General features: G+C 37.2%; 1 protein-coding gene across 3 annotated transcripts in view; it reads left to right on the top strand.

Moving 5' to 3' along the window:
• The window catches only part of PIK3C3 (phosphatidylinositol 3-kinase catalytic subunit type 3), a 66,460-nt gene that overhangs the window by 3,664 nt on the left and 43,693 nt on the right, over nucleotides 1–19,103 (top strand). For all 3 annotated transcript variants that reach the window (XM_064735544.1, XM_064735545.1, XM_064735546.1), the window contains exons 4-12: nucleotides 1,669–1,798; nucleotides 5,643–5,729; nucleotides 7,698–7,793; nucleotides 13,601–13,672; nucleotides 14,769–14,873; nucleotides 15,338–15,430; nucleotides 15,615–15,800; nucleotides 17,083–17,237; nucleotides 18,442–18,529. In XM_064735544.1, coding sequence (XP_064591614.1) covers nucleotides 1,669–1,798; nucleotides 5,643–5,729; nucleotides 7,698–7,793; nucleotides 13,601–13,672; nucleotides 14,769–14,873; nucleotides 15,338–15,430; nucleotides 15,615–15,800; nucleotides 17,083–17,237; nucleotides 18,442–18,529 — 1,012 coding nt within the window. The remainder of the gene's footprint in view (nucleotides 1–1,668; nucleotides 1,799–5,642; nucleotides 5,730–7,697; nucleotides 7,794–13,600; nucleotides 13,673–14,768; nucleotides 14,874–15,337; nucleotides 15,431–15,614; nucleotides 15,801–17,082; nucleotides 17,238–18,441; nucleotides 18,530–19,103) is intronic.

Here is a 19,103-nt window from a genome sequence, read left to right as displayed (position 1 = left end):
TCACATACAGACTAGGGAGCAGGTGCCCAGGAAAAGAGAGGAGCAGACTTGTAGTTTAGAGTGAACCTTAAATTTTGTGTGGCTCCGCATCACAGTGCTCTTGTAAAATGTGTGAACAACTTTGACTTCATAAACGGTTTACAAGTATGTGCATCAGAGACACTTCTGTACCCTTTTCTTTTCCTATCCTTTCCTTCTACACTGAGCTGGGGTGTATTCTGTTCTTTCTAACCGACTTCAGTCAAATTTCTGACTACTGGGAGTCTGTATCATTGAATGTCTAGAAAGTAGGTGGGATGGAGGAAGTGTTATGCCTAGTCAGGCTGAAAAAAAAATGTAGGAACATTTTTCTAGTGTGTATATAGTGCTGGAAATTGGGGAGAAATAGCCTGTTTTGTCTTGCTAGTGGATGAGGAGAAAGACTTCACTTAGACTGAAGTGCAGGAAAAGTTTAATCATTAGGAAAGCTGCTCTAATGATGTTTGAATGCAGAAAGTGACTGTAGAGAAAGGTTGTATCTTTCTCATTGAGAATGCTGCTTGAACACAAAAGGAAAGGTTGTATCTTTCTCATTGAGGATGCTGCTTGAACAAAAAAGGATGAGATTGCCTTAAGGCAAAAAATTGAACCTGATCAATTGGACTGTGCCCCAAAGACTGCTGGCAGCTGTTAAAGCATTGAAGCACAGTACCTGGAAAAAGACAAAAATAAATTTCAATTATAAGTCTTACTTCCAGCATGTGGAACTCAGATGAAGTTGATGGAGAGAAACCAACAAAAAATTTTTGTATTTTGTTGTTTTTAAAAGAAAACCCTTGTAGTAATGCTCCATGAAATGGTGTGTAAATTTGAGGTCAGATGGTCTTTCTAATTGTTATTTCCCATTTTTAATGGTCCACTTTTTAAAATATTCCTGTCAATTGTATTTACCTGAAGTTATTAGAGCAAAGCGATGAGCTCCTATTGGCAAAGGTAATGAATGCACTTGATTTCTTGGGGCATCTTTTATGGGTGGATCAGCACAAATGTGCAAGGTAAGCAGGGTTTTGCAGAGAAAAGATGTGGTCAGTTACCCTGCAAAGTTCTGTTCACTGCGCACTTTCAATTATCAATTCAATTTCAAGCATTGGTGGAGAAAGTGGTGTGTGTAGAGTTTTTGGCATTTTTTTTCTTGGTATGTTTTTATTATTATTATTATTATTTGGCAGCTCAGAAGGCTGCTTTATGGCTATTGACCTTTGGATGCAACTTTGGTAGCTTTTTAGTTCATTTTTTTCATACTGGCAGAGCTAGGGTTACTGTTACAATTTGCAAGTCAAGAGGAATACTTTCTGCTTAATTACAAATAATAAAACTATGAAGGTTGAGCTTGCTCCTTAGTTTGTGTTTGTACCACCCCACTGGCTTTGGGAATGACCCATTTTTCTTCTACTTGCCGAATAAGCTATCTCTGACTTCACAATTTTCTTCTAAATTCCATGTGCCAGTAAAATAAAGGTTGTAGAGAGCACAAGGTGCAAGGCACTTGTGCAGTAGAGTTCAATTATGCAATTTTGTAGTTTTGACAAAGGAATCAGCTTCATTTTCTTGCAGCTGCTGCTCAACTTTGATTCCTGACAGCTGTATTATATTGAGTTTCCTGAAGTGATTCTGCATTTTTCCCTGCAGTATGTTTCGACAAGGAATGCATGACTTGAAAGTCTGGCCCAATGTAGAAGCTGATGGCTCTGAGCCCACCAGAACTCCTGGGAGAACCAGCAGTACAGTCTCTGAAGATCAAATGAGCCGCTTGGCAAAGGTAATGGAATAGCAAGTAACCTGCTTTTATTCTCCCATGATAGCTCTCTTTCTTTGGTTATTTAGGTGTTTCACAGGATTTATACAAAGGAGTAAAGCAGATAATATTTAATTGCTTCTGAAGTGTTTTTTTAAAAAACCTTCTATTACACATAGCAGTTTGTTGGAACAACTTAAGATCTGAATTCTGTGTAAAGAATTAAAACATGAAAATGTCTTGAAGATGCTTAAAAGACAAAATTCCATCAGGTTTAATAAGAGCCTCTCCTAGCAGTGACATGTGAGGACACTTGGGTTTCTTTCAGAGACCATCCCTTATCTTTGAGGCTGTGTGGAGGAGTGTTCAGAAGTGGTGTCATACCTGTACATTAGAAAGAACTTGAGTAGAACTGCAGAAATTAACCCAAGTTTCATTCATTTAAGCTCATGAATATGTACATTAGTGTTTTTGCCTCCAAGCTTTTGTGGGCAGAGTGTATTCTTGCCCTCAAAACTACTGAAATTGGTCTGAGTGTGTTAGTTACTGGGCTGTTTTACTAGAAGATCTCTGATTATTCAGGTAAGCTTACCCCAAGCTTTCCAAACTGCTCAGTCCACCTATTCAGTGAACTTTTTTTCTTAATCTTGGTCTCCCAGACTTTATGCAGCCCTTTGTGGGACTCCCAATGAAAGAGAGAACCATTTTCTCATCTAGAGATTTATGACAGTGATTAACTTTCATTTAAGGGTCTCTGTTTTATTAGTGTAGTTTGCACTGAATTTATAATGGAAAGCTCATTAAAGCCAGTGATGCCCCATTTCTTGATCATAGAAGAATAAATGCCCTCTGGCCTAAGGAGTCTTTGTAAAAAGACACTAAATATCAACTCTTATTTCCAGTTTGTCATGTGGTTATATGATGGATGCTCCAGGTTTCTGGGAAAGACTTTGAAAGTGTAGGCCATGCCTTTCATGTTAGTTCTGTTATGCAGACATTATCACTCACTCTCTCTAGCTCAAAAAGCATAAATAAAATAGAGTACTTCAGTCTTAAAATAGATCATTCTGTTTTGGCATTTGGAAGATGATGGCCTAAGGCTTCTGAGGAGTAGGAGGGAATTCTTTCAGATCCTATTTGAGAGTTGTAGTTAATGGCTAACAGAAAGCTAATAACATAACTGCCCCCATTCTTTTCTTCTGAAAGCTGTTTTGGGAGATGCTAATTTCTGAAAGAGGAGTGTTTTCACTGATATTTTGTTGAGGTCCTTTTTATAAAACCATTTTACCATCAAATGCTAGGGAAATTAGTGTTTCTGGGTCGTGTATCTATGGGAGGTTTCATTTGCACAGCTGTTTACATAGCAGAGGAGGTTCTTGTGATGTGTCACTCCTAAATAGCCATTGCTCAAACACAATCAGCTTCAGTTCTTCTGTGACTTATTGACCAGTTTCTGAATGCCTTCTCATACTACTCTGTGTGAAGGTATATTTAAATATAGGTAAAAAAGGTAGCGCTTAGGTACGTACATGGTAAGTTTGTGTGGGCTTTGTTGTTCTTGTTTGGTGTTTTTTTTCTGTTTATTGAACAGACTTGTCCAGTGTTGTGCTATTGATTGATATTGGTACCAGAGCCCAAGCTAGAATCTTGCAGATAAGAGGTAACTTTGGAGAAGAGCTTGGGAAGAGTCTTTTCTCGGTCTGAAAGACAACTCATTTCTTGACATGCTTCTGAGTTTATTGTCTGTATGTGTTTCTTATTGATACATAGAATTTGTATAAAACCAGTGAGTAGGTGGTCAAAGTGTTTTACCTTACCTTAAATAATTGATACTGTGGCAAGTCTCCCCTTGGATGTTGAGGTGCCATGTGGTTGTGCTCTCACAAAACACGTGAATGTTGTGAGTAAAACTGCTACTGATGGAAACACCACAGCTTTACATTCTGGAGGCATTGTGAATGCAGATTTTTTGAGTACTAAGGAATATTAATGGGAAGAGTATTTTAGCATTCTCATACATGAATGACATTAAGAGGTTTCTCCCATGAGTGGTGTGTTAATTTATTCTACTTAAAGTATTCTTAAGTTCTTTTTGATCCATTCATTTCCATCATACCTTCTGCTGGCTGAATGAAATTAGGTAATAATGATGTTGAGATACTGTCTAAAGGGATGCATCTTACTTAGTAGCAAATGATAAATGCTTCTTTCCCTGAAGGGGATACTAGCTCCTCTCTTATTTTAAACTGTAATTATTAGATCAAAACAGCAAATTCTTCATGTATATCTATATCCTCACAGATCTTCCAGGTCTTGTGTGCAGACCTAATTAATTGCTGTATTACAACTTTTTTCCTCTATAAGGGAGGTTTAAAGCTTTAAAATATTAATTATTTGCTTCTGAAATACACAAAATAACTTTCATTTTCTTTATTCTCTAGTGCAGTGAACAAGAAAATGAACTAAGAATTTGTGACCAAGTTTTTTTCTCCAAGACTTTGATTACACAAACTTTAGCCCAATATAGCTGTGCCTGTACTGTTAAACCATCAGTTTAGTGAGGATTTTAGAGCAAATAATGAAACAGTAAAATCGGTGCAAACTTTTCAATTCTCTGTCTTCATAATGACTTTTATTTTTAGTGTACCTCTAGTGTTGAGCTATGGAAGGTCTAGTGCACATATCTGACAGATTGTGCAACCTGGACATCTCCCAGTGTATCCCAGTCTTAAATCTTCTGTGTTGTTTATTTTGTACTAATACCATCTCCAGTTCTGTGTGGAAGCAGCAGGCTGGTGTTGTGTTTTCCTGCATCCAGTACCTTCATTCCTGCTGTCCTAGGTCTCTTTATTGCCTGTCCTTAGCTGGGCAAGAAGTGACAGTGTCACTGTATGGCCTGTTCACATTCAGATGCTCATGGGTGGGCAGGCTGAGCACAGAACAAAGTTAATGAAATAATAACCTTTCCTCTAATAAGAATAATTTTGAGGGGTCTCTTTGCTTGCCATTTTCTAGACAGATACTAATTTCTTTGAGAGATGAAGGAACTTCATGTCTTCTGGTCCCTCTACGTCTATTGCGTTCTGCAATAACTACTGATTTTTGTTCAAAATACCTGTCATTTCTTAGCAGTCAAAAAAGCAGTCTTCATATTTGTGTGGTCTTCTGCTGGATAAAAAATTATCATAAAAAATTTTTTTAAAATAGTGTTAGTGTATCATACTATACAAGTAGTATGCTCTCATCTTGTCTTCCATTCTTAATGAGTCCTTTAAACAACTTTCTTGTTATTGCTACAGCAGTTTGTAAACATAGGAATAAAACTGGAGCTACTAATCAGATGACTAAAGGAGAAAGTGAGCTGTCTGTGCCTTTCTTTAAGATCTTCAGTTGACCCAGTTATAGTTCAGTCTGGAAACAGCCTTTTCTGTTTAGGAAAGGCTGACACAGGCAGAAATATTGAGTACAGATAGTTCATCAAATACAATATTTTTGTTAAGCTTGCTGAGTTTTACTATATGAAACATAGTAACACAAAAATGGGATGTCTTTTTTATGTGACTTTAGTTAAGAAAAAGGTTCCTGTTTTTGTTATGTTTAAAATGCAAAGGTGATGTGCATGGATAATTATTATGGTCTTTGCTGGGACTGGTATTTTAGATTGTAGACTTATTTTTATGGCATGGTTTGGCTGTTGACGAGGTGTGTACAATGTCACTATGTGTCTGCTATACAAGGTGAATACAGTTTTTTCAGTTCCTTTATTTTTTTTGTCTGATTTCATATTAGTATCTCTGTCATAACTTTGGTGTTCTTTTTCTTGCTCTGAGCAATTTAAATGTTATCATTGTGGGTTTTTTTCATACAGCTCACCAAGTCTCATCGGCAAGGTCACATGGTGAAAGTGGATTGGCTGGACAGACTCACCTTTAGAGAAATAGAAATGATCAATGAGGTAAGTCATTGTAGGGTCAGGTTTGGAATTCTGGGGGTTTTGTCATGCTAATAGGAACCTTCACTTCTTTAGGAGACTTAACTGCTTGGTTTTATTTCCTTCAATTGCCAGTGCAAATGGTGAAGAAAAAAGTAATTCTTTGGAAGCTTAAAGTTGACTTTGGAAGCTTTAAGTTTACTTTAGCCATAATGAGAATCACAGAACAGATTGGTTTGGGAGGGACCTTTAAAAGCCATCTAGTCCAACCCCTCTGCAGTGAGCAGGGACATCTTCAATTGGATCAGGATACTCTGGGCCCTGTCCAGGCTGACCTTGAATGTTTTTGGGGAAGAGGTTTCTACCATCTCTCTGGACAGCCTGTGCCAGGGCCTCAGCACTCTCACAGTAAAGTCCTCTCACTCTGCCCATGTCTGAAGTCTCTCTCCAGCTCTTCTGCAAGTCCCCTTCAGGCCCTGGAGCCTCCTCTTCTCCAGGCTGAACAGTCCCAGTTCTCCCAGCCTGTCTCAAAAGCAAAGGTACTCCAGCCCTTGGGGCATCTTAGTGTCCTCCTGGACTCCTTCCATCAGGGCCACATCTTTTTCATGTTGAGGCCCCAGAGGTGGATGCAGCTCTGCAGGTGGAGTCTCACAGTGCAGAGGGGCAGAGACCCCTCCCTTGACCTGCTGAGGAGCAGCTCAGCTCAGAGCTGGTTTTGGGGCAGCCAGAGCACATGGCCAGCTTATGTCCAGCCTTTCATCACCATGTACACAGCTGTCTTAGCTGTTCTCAGCTTCAAGTGAACTTGATCACGGAACATAGACATTATTAATAATTTGGAACAGCTTGAAACAAACACTGTTAGGCATGACTAACTTATCTCTAGTATTTTAGGTTGTGATGGGGAGCTTTTTAAACATTTGACCTGTTTCTTGGCTTCAGAGCTGTTCAACTCTATTTTTTTAACTTTGAGTGTGAAGAAAAGACATTTGTAGTTTTGAATGAATATTTTTTAGAAATAAGATAATCTGATAGTTTAATTCCTAAATGAGGTTTTAACCCTCATTGATCAAAATCAGCTCAAACTGTTTAATTTCTTAGACTCATCTTGCATGAAAGAACTCTGTTTTTTCCTGTGCCCTGAGATCTTTGTTGTCTTATTGGTAACTGGAGATTTGGAAGTCAGATTTTTTTGTTTTAGCTAAAATCTTGGTTTTATAAGCCTCTATAAATATTTTGATGTTTTTTAGAAATTAGCCTATCATTTTTTTTTATCCTATTTTTTCCCTTTAGCTTTTTCTTTATCACTGACAGTAAAAATACAGTGAAATAAATTTTTTTAGCCACTTTGTCTATGTTGGAAAGTCAAGCCATTATGAATGCATTAAATGAACTGAAATTACATTATGCATTGTTAAACTTCTTGCTTGTTTCTCACCCAGATTTTAAAGTTCCAGGCACTTTTTCTTGGTAGAGCATTTAAAAAATGCATACATGAGCAAATCTTCCTCTGAAGAGGAATCAGCTGCAAATCTAATCTTGTAGTCCAAGTTTATTCTGTCTCTTTTATGGAGGTGGTTTAAAAAAATTATTTGTTTTTCCTATATCTTCTGTTTTTTACTTTGATGTGCATAATTATAGGTAATGATTTAGACAAAAAAGCAAACACCAATTACCCACTGGTCATTTGATTATTCCTGCATTGCATTTTTTTATACCTTTAGCCCGCAGCTAAAGGTATAAAAAGGTTTTCATCTTTTAAGTATGAATATGTGTCGCAAAGTGGGAACGTGAGGTAGTAAGAATGTCAGAAAGGAGGTGATATGGTCTCAAGTATTTCTATGAAATGATTAACTAAATAATTGCTGCAACAGCTGATAACCTAATTAATCAGTTACAGCACAAAGGAAGTAGGGTAATTGCTGTACTGAGAATGCTGAAGATTGATGCCCTGCAAAAAATGATACACATCTGTGGTGGCTCTTTCCTCAGAGGGAGAAACGAAGCTCCAATTTTATGTACCTGATGATTGAATTCCGTTGCGTCAAGTGCGATGATAAAGAATATGGAATAGTTTACTACGAAAAGGTATGTGCCCTGCAGGCTTTATGGTTGTCTTTAAAAAGCAGCATATGCACCTAAAATGAATGGGTTTTTCTGCTGAGATGAAATATTCTGCTGCAGTAGAGCAGCAGACAGCTGTCAGTGGCAACTGTTTATGTACATACAAATCAGATACTATAGATGCAACATGATTGCAGATGTCAGTCATTTGTGTAATAGAGTTCAAGATTACAGAATTTAACAAGTGTGAGTGATTAAAAACTTTCTGATTTATAGTTCCTTCAGTCATCCAGCAGTACTTTCCAAGTAGCTGTATGTAAAATTATGACTTAGATCCGGAGCATATGTACCTGTATTGAGTGTTAACTTTATAGAAGATGAGTTATTAAAACTTGACACAGGAGCTCTGCTGGTGAACATTTTCTGTAAAATGAACAAATATAGAAGTTTAGTCTTTCATACTGAAAATGCTGTGGAGCAATTAAGTAAAAGACTTCTAGGTTGGTATGTCTCTCATCTTTCCTTGCTGTTTATGCAACAGATTTGCAAAGCACCATCTTCAGTACTTTTCTAAAGTTAAAATTTAATGGGATGGAAGATTGACAGTGAGCTTTACAGACACCGGTGTGGTATTGGAAGACATTGTCACTCTATGTATTGTGGAAAGACCCACTGAGATGGAAAAAGCAATTTATCTATAATCTGTTTTCAAATAAAATTGTTTCTTAGATATTTCATCATGTTTAGATTCATAAGAAGTCAGAAAGTTACTGAATAATGCAGCTTTATTGGAAAGACATAGATGTTAGGAAAAGAAGCTGGTGTGCTCGTGAGACCAGACGCACTAACTTTAAGCAGCATTTATTCTGAGAATTTTAAAAGCTTAATTCATTACACAGAATGTTAACATAATGCAAAATGGATTGTATTTCTGTGTATATGACTATTACTGATTGGCCTGGCCTGAAAGAGCTGTGATCTGACTTACAATTTTTGAAGAAGGTAGTGAAAAATACAGCAATAAATAGCAAAAAGCAGGATTAAAGAAATAAAAGAGAAAACAGGTCAGAATCTGCTTCAGCTATTTGATGTATTGGAAGACTTGGAGTTTTTTGGCTTTCAGGAGTGTTTTCTGAGATCAGTGTTTGGTTGGAGCTTTTTATTTGGTTTTGTGGGGGGACAGTTGATTTTGTGACTTTGTTTTTCTTTTAATTTAGTTTCTTGGTGAATTTTGGTAATATGGATGAAAGTGGGTCTTATGCAGCTGTCTAGCAGTTCTTTTTTGGGGGCTGTAGTTGACAGTGAGACCTCTCCACCTGTTCTAAATTTTTTTTGCCTCTAGAATAGCTTTTTTTACAGTACATCTGTACGCTTATCCTAAAACTAGCAATTATAGAGGACTGTACTGTTGCAAAACTTTCTTGTGTTACAAATCACAACAAAATCTACAATGTGTCAGATTTCCCCATGAACAAATAATGTTATTTACTTCTGTGGAAATAAAGGAAATACTTGTCTGGAGAGCATTAACAGGATATGATGAAAATATCGAAACTTTTTACTAACAGCTAGCTCTTTACATGAGAACATGCTTCACAGGTGCAAACATATGTGGCTCTGTGTCCTCTTGGCTCTTTTCTTCTTATAAATGAGCATGGCATTCCTAAAAATGACTTCTCTCTGTTACCTCCTGCAACCTGCCATTATGGATGAATTATTCCTGATTTACACACGTGACTTCTTTTTTTTCCATCATTGTGGTTTTTTAGATGTGCACAATACAGGAAAGAAGATTCAGACTCTGAGCATGCATCTTTCTTTTAACAGATGTTTCTGAAGCATATTAAAAGTGCATGGAGCAGAATAACTATGAATTGACCGCTCTTGCAGAAATAAAGTAATTGAATGTGTAATAGTACATGTTAGAGCTGTAACTAACTGTATTTTGAAGGATTTGTTGTTACAAAGTAGCTTTCCAACAAGTTCTTGACCCTTTTCTGACAGCAGTGGGAAATGGTACATAAATTAGTGCCTGTTTTCTCAGTTTTGTCATGCTTCCAATTACCGTCTGCAGGATGTGTGTCGGCCATCGCCAATCCGCCGCACCGAGCATAATGAAAGAAGGTTCTGTTGTCACCTGCTTGTGACCGATAGTCAAAGTGGAGATTACTTGTCACAGTTTTGTTGATATATTTGTTTTCAAGTGTTTAGGAAGAACTAGCCTGTTAAACAGCGACTGATAGGATTTGGGGTCCTTTGACTCGACATTCAATTACAATGAAGTGAGGTGGCAGTGTCTCCTTCCATGTTCTGTGTTAACTTCATTTAAATACAGTGTTCAAGACATGAGGGATAGGGTCTGCTAGTAATGACAGCATCACTTTTGATTCTCCATTTAGGCAGAAATTCTGAGTGACTTACCAAGTACAAATAACACCAGCATTTATCACTAATGTATTTTTGTGCAGGTTTCAAGTGAAACATGTCTTTGGGTAAATGATTGCACTGCTGCATCCAGTTCATTAAAAAAGATAAATAAATTTGATTATCAGAGATCTTTCATGAATTTAAAGGAAGAAGTACTGTCTATACCAGTGGTTGTCTATCCTTTTGTTTTTGTGGGGGAGATGTTGGTTCACATTGGTGTTACTTTAAATGGTTAAAAAATAAGATAAATAGAATCTCCTTATTTATTTGTGCTCTGAAACTGGTTTTCAGGCAGGTACAGAGGAATGTTGCTGGTTTGGAAAATTCTGCAAATTTTGTGAACTGTCTTAAATGAACTCTAATATTTGTATAAAGTCACCCACACTGACCTTAGTGTAGTGAAATATCTGCAGAGCTCTGTAACACAGCAGTTTAAAAAGCCAGTTAGTGCTGTTTAGTATTGATGTTGCTTTTGTTTCATGGCGGCATAGTAGCAGGTCATCTCAGGTTCTGCCTGTGCCGGTACGTGTTGCAGCCAAGAGGAGCAGATTCACTGAGGGAGGAGGCTGCTGAAGGCCCAGTGTCTGCCCTTGTTCTTGTGCTCTGGTCTGTCTTTCATCACATCCCACGTGGTTGTTGGCAGTTAGAGGATGTCAGGGATTTCTGAGATTTCCATGACGTGGACTAAAGCCGTCTATACGGGCATGATCAGGAAAGACACTTCAAAAGTATGCGCTTGGCCAAATTCAAGTGCTAATTTGGGCGCTGGTTTGGTTTAGTAAGTTTGTATGGTCAGGGTTGTGGTGCTGCATGTGTTGCTCTCAAGGTGTAATGGAGAATTACAGAAGGGTAGTTAAACAGCTGACATCCTTCACGGGACAGCTAATGTCATTCTGCCTTCTTGAGTATTTCCTTAAGCAGTCTGTTTCAAAATGTTTGCTCCTGACACTGTTACTTGTCCCATGAATGCTTGGAAAAACTTGATTTCATGGCAAGTTTTGGTTGGGCTTAAGGCTTTGTTCCGTCATGCAGTGAAACAGTGGGAATGGTTTTCCTGGTAGTTGAACTGAATAGCTAGAACTTGTCAGCTTCACTCTACAGCATGATCTGACTACATTCAAAGAGTTTTAAATAAACAGTCATTATCATGCTTCTTTTGAAAGGTTCCAAAAGGGGTTGCCAGCAATGAGTGTATAAATCCTTCTTTTAACATTAGTCTTGGGGGAAAAAACACCATCACTTCATTTATAAACATTTTGACATGACACACTGGAAGGCTTTTTTGTTGTTGTTTTGTAAGTAAGCAAAATTTAGACAATAGTGCTTTTGTCATTCTCATCCTGGGGAGTTTTGAATTTTTAATATCTCTCAGAGACTTCTAATTGTGGGGTAAATGCTCCACTTCACCAGGCTGAAACCTTTCCTTTTTCAGTTAATGTATGTGATTTTATATTTTTTTCACTGAGGAAAAAACAGCAATTTTTTAGGGTGTTCCTACTGCTTATCCCTAGAGAATCCTCATGGGACCTGGATACTCTGAAGAGTTTGAGTGCTTGTTAGTAGCAAGTTAGTAGCTTGTTGCTACTGAATCCCCTCCAGTGTCAAGTTTTTCATACAGGGTTTTTGTGTGAAGATTCTAAACAGAATGGAGACTTGCCACTGAGAGATTGGAATCTTGTGTTTCTATAAAGGCAAAGTCAGATTGCAGCCTTAGAGTTTAGAATTGGAAGATAAGAAATATCTTACAGGTTTATAGAAGTCAGTCTGTCATCAGATGTGTTTATGAGAAGGATTCCACCAACCTGCAACAATTTCATTGTTTTTTATATCATTTGACTTTATGACATGATCAGACCATTCTGCCTGGTGAGATGGCAGAGGCTTAGTTCAGCGTGAATGCTGATCTGTCACTGTCGCTCCAGCCCAGTTCAGTCTGCTGTTAGTGATGCAGCATATTTTATTATTATGGAAATACTTTGATGTTGTTATTTCTGTGCAGTGAGGTCAGAGCTAAGTTCATTGTTTAGGCAATATGCTTTTAGAGCAGAGATACTGTAAGCAAATGTCATCTTTGCCTCTTCAGTGCTTGTGTGCATGCTTTTGTTTTTCAAAGACTAATGAGAAAAGCAACTTGCTCACATTCTTGGACCATCATCAGCCGCAGGCAGACTGTGTGTTTATTTCCCTTAACTAGGAAGGATATGTGTATTCTTACTGCTTTTACTTTGAATTTTGTCAAAATTGTTACTTCAGAAATGCATAGGACGCTAGTAAATGCAATTAAAAATGTCTTTTTAAAGAAGCATTTTAATAATAAGAGATATTTTACTGTAGCCAGCAACACAAAATGTATGTAGTAGGAAAAAAAAAGAAGTTTCTCCTGTGTGGTTAATGGCAATTTTAAACTCATGTATCTTGTTAGTGACAAATGATTCTCCCCCTTGAAATAACCTCTCCTTTGAAAGTTACCTCTTAAAAGTATTAAAAAATAGCTACCCCAAAGGGCATACGTGACTGGAAAAGTAGGGAAAAAAAAGGATGGGGGCAGAAAGAAACCTGAGCAAGTTACCTCAAAACTTAGTTACTGTGGGAAATGTTGCTATGTCAAAAAGTTTTATTCTGATCTCAAATTTACAGCAAAATAAATGAAAACAGACTCAATATAAATATGGCAGAGCACATGTCATGCTGAGTTTGTTTTGTTCCGAGTTTGACTGTTTTATTCTGTATTTTAAATGAAATGTCGTTTCATAGCTTTTATTAATATTAGTTACTTTCAGGAACTCCATGTATTATGAAGTACAAAACCAGTACATTGCTGTGTGTCTCGAAGACTGAGTTGCTACTTTTGTAATTCGGTGGCAGGCTTTTAATTTTTTTTATGTCTGGTTCAAACAGGAATCTTGTAGCTTTTCCCTTCCTTATTTAAACAGCATATATTAGACTCTAAGCATGTAGAACCTCTGAGAGATAAGGTTACATACATCTTTCTGTTGAACTTTTAAAGTGTTGAACTTTTAGGAGGTGGTTTCAGCAACGTGGTGTTTTTTTTCTGGAAAACTGTGTGGGTTTGGTGGAAATACAGAGCCTGGTTTTGTTTCTCTTCATGCTTCCAGAGGACACATGACAATAGTGGCAAATTTCTCCCCTCACCTGTGTGGCATCGCAGTAGTGAGCTGTCAAGCTGTGTCTCCTCTTGTTAACTTACACCTGTCTTGCCAAATCGCTTGTCATGTGGGAAAAAGACAAGAAAAATAATCTGTTTATTGTTTTATTTTTCCCCTTAAAACTGTCAGCAGTTGAATCATTCTTCTACTGTAGTAGAGTTCATAATGCATTAATGTGATACATTTTCTCCCTAAAACTTGAAATGTTTAATATGCCTTCAACTTTTTGTCATTCAGGATGGTGATGAGTCATCTCCAATTTTAACAAGTCCTGAAATTGTTAAGATTCCTGATCCCCAGATGTCTATGGTAAGCATGCTACATGTGGTGCCATCTGTATTACAGAGTTACTGTTGAACTTTTCATAAATGTAGATGAAAGCTTGCCATCTTAAATATTTTAAAATTCCAGTGGCAAGATATATTTAACCAGTTGAGAAGTATCAGTGGGTTTGAATTTTGTATTTTTTTTTCTATTTCAGCTGCTGCTAGATTAAAATACAAGGATTGATTTAATGCTTATGTTCACCTCCTTCTTTCCATGCATAATGTGCTTGCTTCTGAGATGTAAGAAAGCAGAGAAGGGGGATTGTTGGCAAAAGAGGTTAGAGGGTGGGAAGATAAGAGGGAGCTGAAGAAGAGGAATGTAGAATTTAGGGACTGGTGCAATAACTCTTGGTCGCTTCCTCTGTTAAAACATTTTCTCCCTACACTCTCTTGTATGTTGTCTTTCATGTAGACAGTGCCTAAGTACAGTTCTAGAAAAGATTTCCATTATTGTGGATGCCAATTCAGTGGGACTGGTATTGGCAGCTTTGGGAACCTTAATGTAAGTGGGCTTGTACTGGCAACACTGTTTGAGCACCGTGTAATCTAACACTGCAATAGCAAGTCTGACAATGCTGGAAACTGCCTTGGCTGCTGAAAACTCGTTGGCACTGTGGCTCCTATTGTGGCTCCTACTGTTGCTAACATGGTATTAACAGTGGGACAAGTTTTTGAGATGTTTTTTCTTGCATACAAAGCTTTATGCTGCAAACATCATCCTAAAGAAAATGTTTATGAAGTGTTTAGCACGTTTGAGTGCTGTCAATCATGGATGTGTTGACTGAAATGCTTACGTTTCGCAGCAATTCAACAAAAGGCAAGGTAGGGTTTGTTAATGCTAAGTCAGAAACTGAAACAGACTCTCAAAACTCCCAACAATCCTCCAGGTATTATTAAAGGAGTTTTTTTGTAAAATAAACAAATAAAAAATGCCAGAAGATGCTGTACTTTCAGGTTTGAATTTTCATTTTCATATATTTTTCAAGAGGCTGGTGAGTCTTCTCTAGATGGTTTTGCTTCAATAGTAATATTCTCTGAAATTTAGTATTTATAAATATTGACTTACCCTCTGCGTTTAGGAGAACTTAGTAGAAAGCAAACATCACAAACTTGCTCGAAGTTTAAGAAGTGGACCTTCTGATCATGACCTGAAGCCTAATGCAACTACACGAGACCAGCTTAATGTAAGTCAGTCATATGATGGCTAAGTTCAGTTTTATTAGGTAGGTTGGTAATAATATATGGTGACAGTTTAAGGAAAGTACAGTTAATTTCAGTTTATAGAAAATCATGAGTTAAATGTTTCAGAGTGCTTAGATAGAAGAGTCCAACTCAGAAAGGAACATAAGGTGCTTGTTCTTTTTTTTTTTTTTAACCATTTAGGGGGGTTAAGAATGTGTATTTTGTGCATGTCATGTAGGTGTGAGTGGTACACATAAAGCAACTGTGTTTGCCTGCACTGTCAGTTCAATCAACCATGTAACTGAAGAAGCATCACCATGATACCATAGCTTTGTGTTGTTGGAAAGTTTTTCTTTTTTTTCCCTAGCTATTCTTGTGTTGTCAGTGTTGTGCTTTCTCACAGTATACTTTCTTAACTTATTGATTTTGCCTGTTTTTAAACTTGCTTTCTGACTGTATCAAATAGATCATAGTGAGTTATCCACCAACAAAGCAACTAACGTATGAGGAACAGGATTTGGTGTGGAAGTTCAGATATTACCTTACTCATCAGGAGAAGGTAAGTTGAGTTGTTACATGGTTTGGGCTGGAAGGGACTTTGTCCCTTGTCAGTAAGCTTTTCCAAGTCCATGCTTACGTAAGTATAATCTGAATCTATTTCTACCTTTGCGTGAGACATTAGTTTCTGAAATAATTTCCTTTGGCTAGCTTTCTACTGATGAATTGTCCACTCTCCTGTTTAGGCCTTGACAAAGTTCCTGAAGTGTGTCAACTGGGATCTACCACAAGAGGCAAAGCAAGCCCTGGAGCTGCTGGGCAAGTGGAAGCCCATGGATGTGGAAGACTCTCTGGAGCTTCTGTCTTCTCACTTCAGCAACCCAACGGTGCGGCGCTACGCTGTCGCCAGGCTTCAGCAGGCTGATGATGAGGTATTCACTGCTCTGTTGGTACATGGAAAAGTCAGCTGGTCCCAGGATTTTTGATCTCATTGAGTCCTTGGAATGTTTGCTATTTTTCAAGACATTTTCCTGAATATTGGTAAAGGAAAACAAAAGATGATTCTCTGTGTTGCTATTTATTGTAAGGTTTTTGGGGAGCAGTTGTTACATAATTAAGTGTCACACATTAGTAGTTGTCTTAGCATGAACTGCCAATAGTAGCTGGTTTTGTTAAACAAGGTAAAACAGCTCTCACCAAAAAACAAGTGATAAATTTGGAGTCTTAACCTGCGGAAGTGCTCTGAACTTAAATAGTAAATGGAAGGATTTTCAGCAGATCCATCTGGTGAATTCAGTATATCATCATACTCTTTTGCTTAAGAAAATGAATAGATTATCTGTGGAAATGATTTCTAATTGTGTACTGATTAGAATGTGATGAGCTGTGATTATAAATAGAGCCCACTTAATAGAATCTAATATGTTAAATGTCAATGATTTATATATTTTATTTTGACAGTTAAAAAAAAAGCAAACCCAGGTTTGAATGTATTACCATAACTCTTGATTCTTTGGAAATCAATGGAATTTAAAATAGGGAGCATTAATAAATTGTATTTTTTCAAGCCTACTTCAATAGCCTAGGTCATACTGCTGTGACATTAAAAATGTACCTTTTACAAAGTATTGGAAGGTAAGTAAACAGAAGAAGTTGAACAGTAAAGGCAATGAGCTGATTTTAGACAGTAAGTGGTTAAAAACCTGTTCTTTAATCTAAAACAGATTAGATATGTGGTTTTTTCCTCTTAGATCCCCAGCTACACAAAGGATGAAAAAAATAGTCCATAAGAGAAGAGAGAATTTCCATTCTTGATACCATAGTACAATTTATGTTTGAATTTTCAGTTTTCTTCTTTTGAGACACAAATTGGAAGCTTTATTCTGTGAATACTGGAAGCAATTAGGGCAGCTTAACGAAAGAGAATTTTAACATAGCAATTGCACCTGAATATTCACTAAATTAGTACTTACTGTCTTTGAGTAGCAAAGAATAGTAGAATGATAATGCACTATCTTTTGGGAGTCAAACTGCATCCAGCACCAGTGTTGCTATGGTACATTGCTTGTTTAGGGAGACTTCCACTTCTGTGTTATTAGAGGTCACTAAATCTTGACTAAGTTTATCTGTAAATTACAATTTTGTAAACAGAAGGAGTTCTAGTTTTCTTTGACTGACACCCTTCTTTCACTTGGATTTTTTTTTCCCCCTAAGGATTTGCTGATGTACCTGCTACAGTTAGTCCAAGCATTGAAATATGAAAACTTTGATGACATAAAGAATGGCCTGGAGCCTAGCAAGAGGGACAGTCAAGGTTCCATGTCAGAAGCTATGACAACATCTGGATCTAATGCTTCAGAAATTGACAGGTAAGAAGCTTAGACTTCCAGCAGAAAGGCAGAAACATGTAATATTCTAAGACATTAAATTGTTTCTTCTTTTTAGGGGAGCTTTGCATATTCATAATGTTATTTTGTAATCTGAACATTAAAAAAAACCCCCAATAATAAAATCAAACCTAGCAAATCTGGATCATTAATGAAATGTGCTTCCTGATTATACATAGTTTACAGAGCAAACAATGTTAAAGTTGTGGCCTTTGCTGTTAGTACACAAAAGGAAGAAAACTTCTGTAGAGCAGGAAAATCACTGCTCTTGCTTCCTTCTGTATTTGCAAAAGTTAAGATGTCTTCACTGAAGTTATATGAGGTTCCACTCCCTGCTTTCCTCACAGAATGTGGATCTAAAAGTCCAGTCAATTTGAAGTGAAAAGAAATTGCATTCTGCTTCTGCAAAAGAAGGTGTAGACTTGTGGAAACAAGTCTTACAGGAATCCAAAAGAAAGACTGAGGTAGCTAATAAAGTGTTAAGCAAAGTGCAAATGAACTTGGTAACCAAAGTCTTCTGTGAATATTTGTTACAGACTTTCAGAGTTTTCAGTCATAAGCTTCTAATGACTTGTAACACAAGGGTGTATTTTTTGATCATTCTGCAAAGCCGTAAAAGTAGGTGTTGTGGGAAGGGTGGTGTATTTTGAGGCTCAAATGATTCTTAGATCTTAGGAGAGCTCTTTAATTACTTCTTTTCAGGTAAATTTACCATCTGAAAACTTTGCCTTACAAATAAGCATTTGTCTGCTCTGTGTAGTTTCATTCCAAAGACTAGTGCTTGCAGGTGTTGTGCATCAGCAGTTTCATCCTAGAACATTTGAGAAAGCTCCTGAAAATGCAGACTTGTTGAATTCATATCTATGTCTGCTTATTTTGAATGGAAGATTTAATAAAATGTGAAGTTTGTTTGAGTGAATGTCCTTCACAGGCATAAACTGTATAGCTCTCCAGGCACAGATTTTTGCTGTTTTCAGGAACTGCAGCTGTCAAAGTTGCTGTTCATGCAGTTTGTTCTGAAACAAGGTTGGGATGCTACCTTCAAAGAAAGGTAGCGAAGAAACTCTTCCAGTTTTCTGAATTTATTATGCTGTGGAAGTGAAATTCATTGTGATTTCCATGGATGCTCCCTGGCCCCTAAGCAAGAGCCTTGAATCCTACCAGTTACGTGCTTTCCTTTGTGTAGTTCCCAGATTATGAGTCCTATTCCACCTGTTTCCTCTCCACCTCTTACTTCTAAGACGAAAGAGCTTGCAGAAAATGAAAACCTTGATGTAAGTCACATGATTTACTTTCTATTTATTGTACGTTTCTAGTGACCTGGTACTGTTTCTTGCTTTTGTGTTCAAATATTTGAATCCTTTGGGTAAATCTCACTGAATATTTAAAGTGCCCAAAGAATATAGATTTAAAGTAAATGCTAAGAAAATAGCAATGGCTTAACTGAATTTCATTACAGAGTGTCTCTTTATGTCCATGATCACAGTATGCAAAGCTGGGGGCCTGGAATTCGAAATCAAAGTATTCTTCTGTAAAGGAGAAAATTATTATGTGATAGCAAAGGCTATCACATACTGATTAGACACTGAAAACTGCATGTGTTCAGGGTGTTCTAAAACAGTCTTGTAATAGAAAACAGTTATCCAGATATTTCAGTCTCTGCAGTCTCTTCTTTCGTATTCTTTGACATGTCATCTTTTTTGAACCTGAGTGAGACACTGTCTTGGTTTACTTCTGCCAAGGACTATATTCAGTTTATGCCAAAGGTAGACAAATAATAGGAATGGGACTGAAAGGGAAAGATAGAAGGTAAAGACATTTTGAAGGAATCTGATTTTAGTCTGATAT

The sequence above is a fragment of the Zonotrichia leucophrys genome, chromosome Z (genome assembly GCF_028769735.1).
Source record: "Zonotrichia leucophrys gambelii isolate GWCS_2022_RI chromosome Z, RI_Zleu_2.0, whole genome shotgun sequence".
Taxonomy (NCBI): domain Eukaryota; kingdom Metazoa; phylum Chordata; class Aves; order Passeriformes; family Passerellidae; genus Zonotrichia; species Zonotrichia leucophrys.
This window is presented reverse-complemented; position numbering and strand designations above follow the sequence as displayed.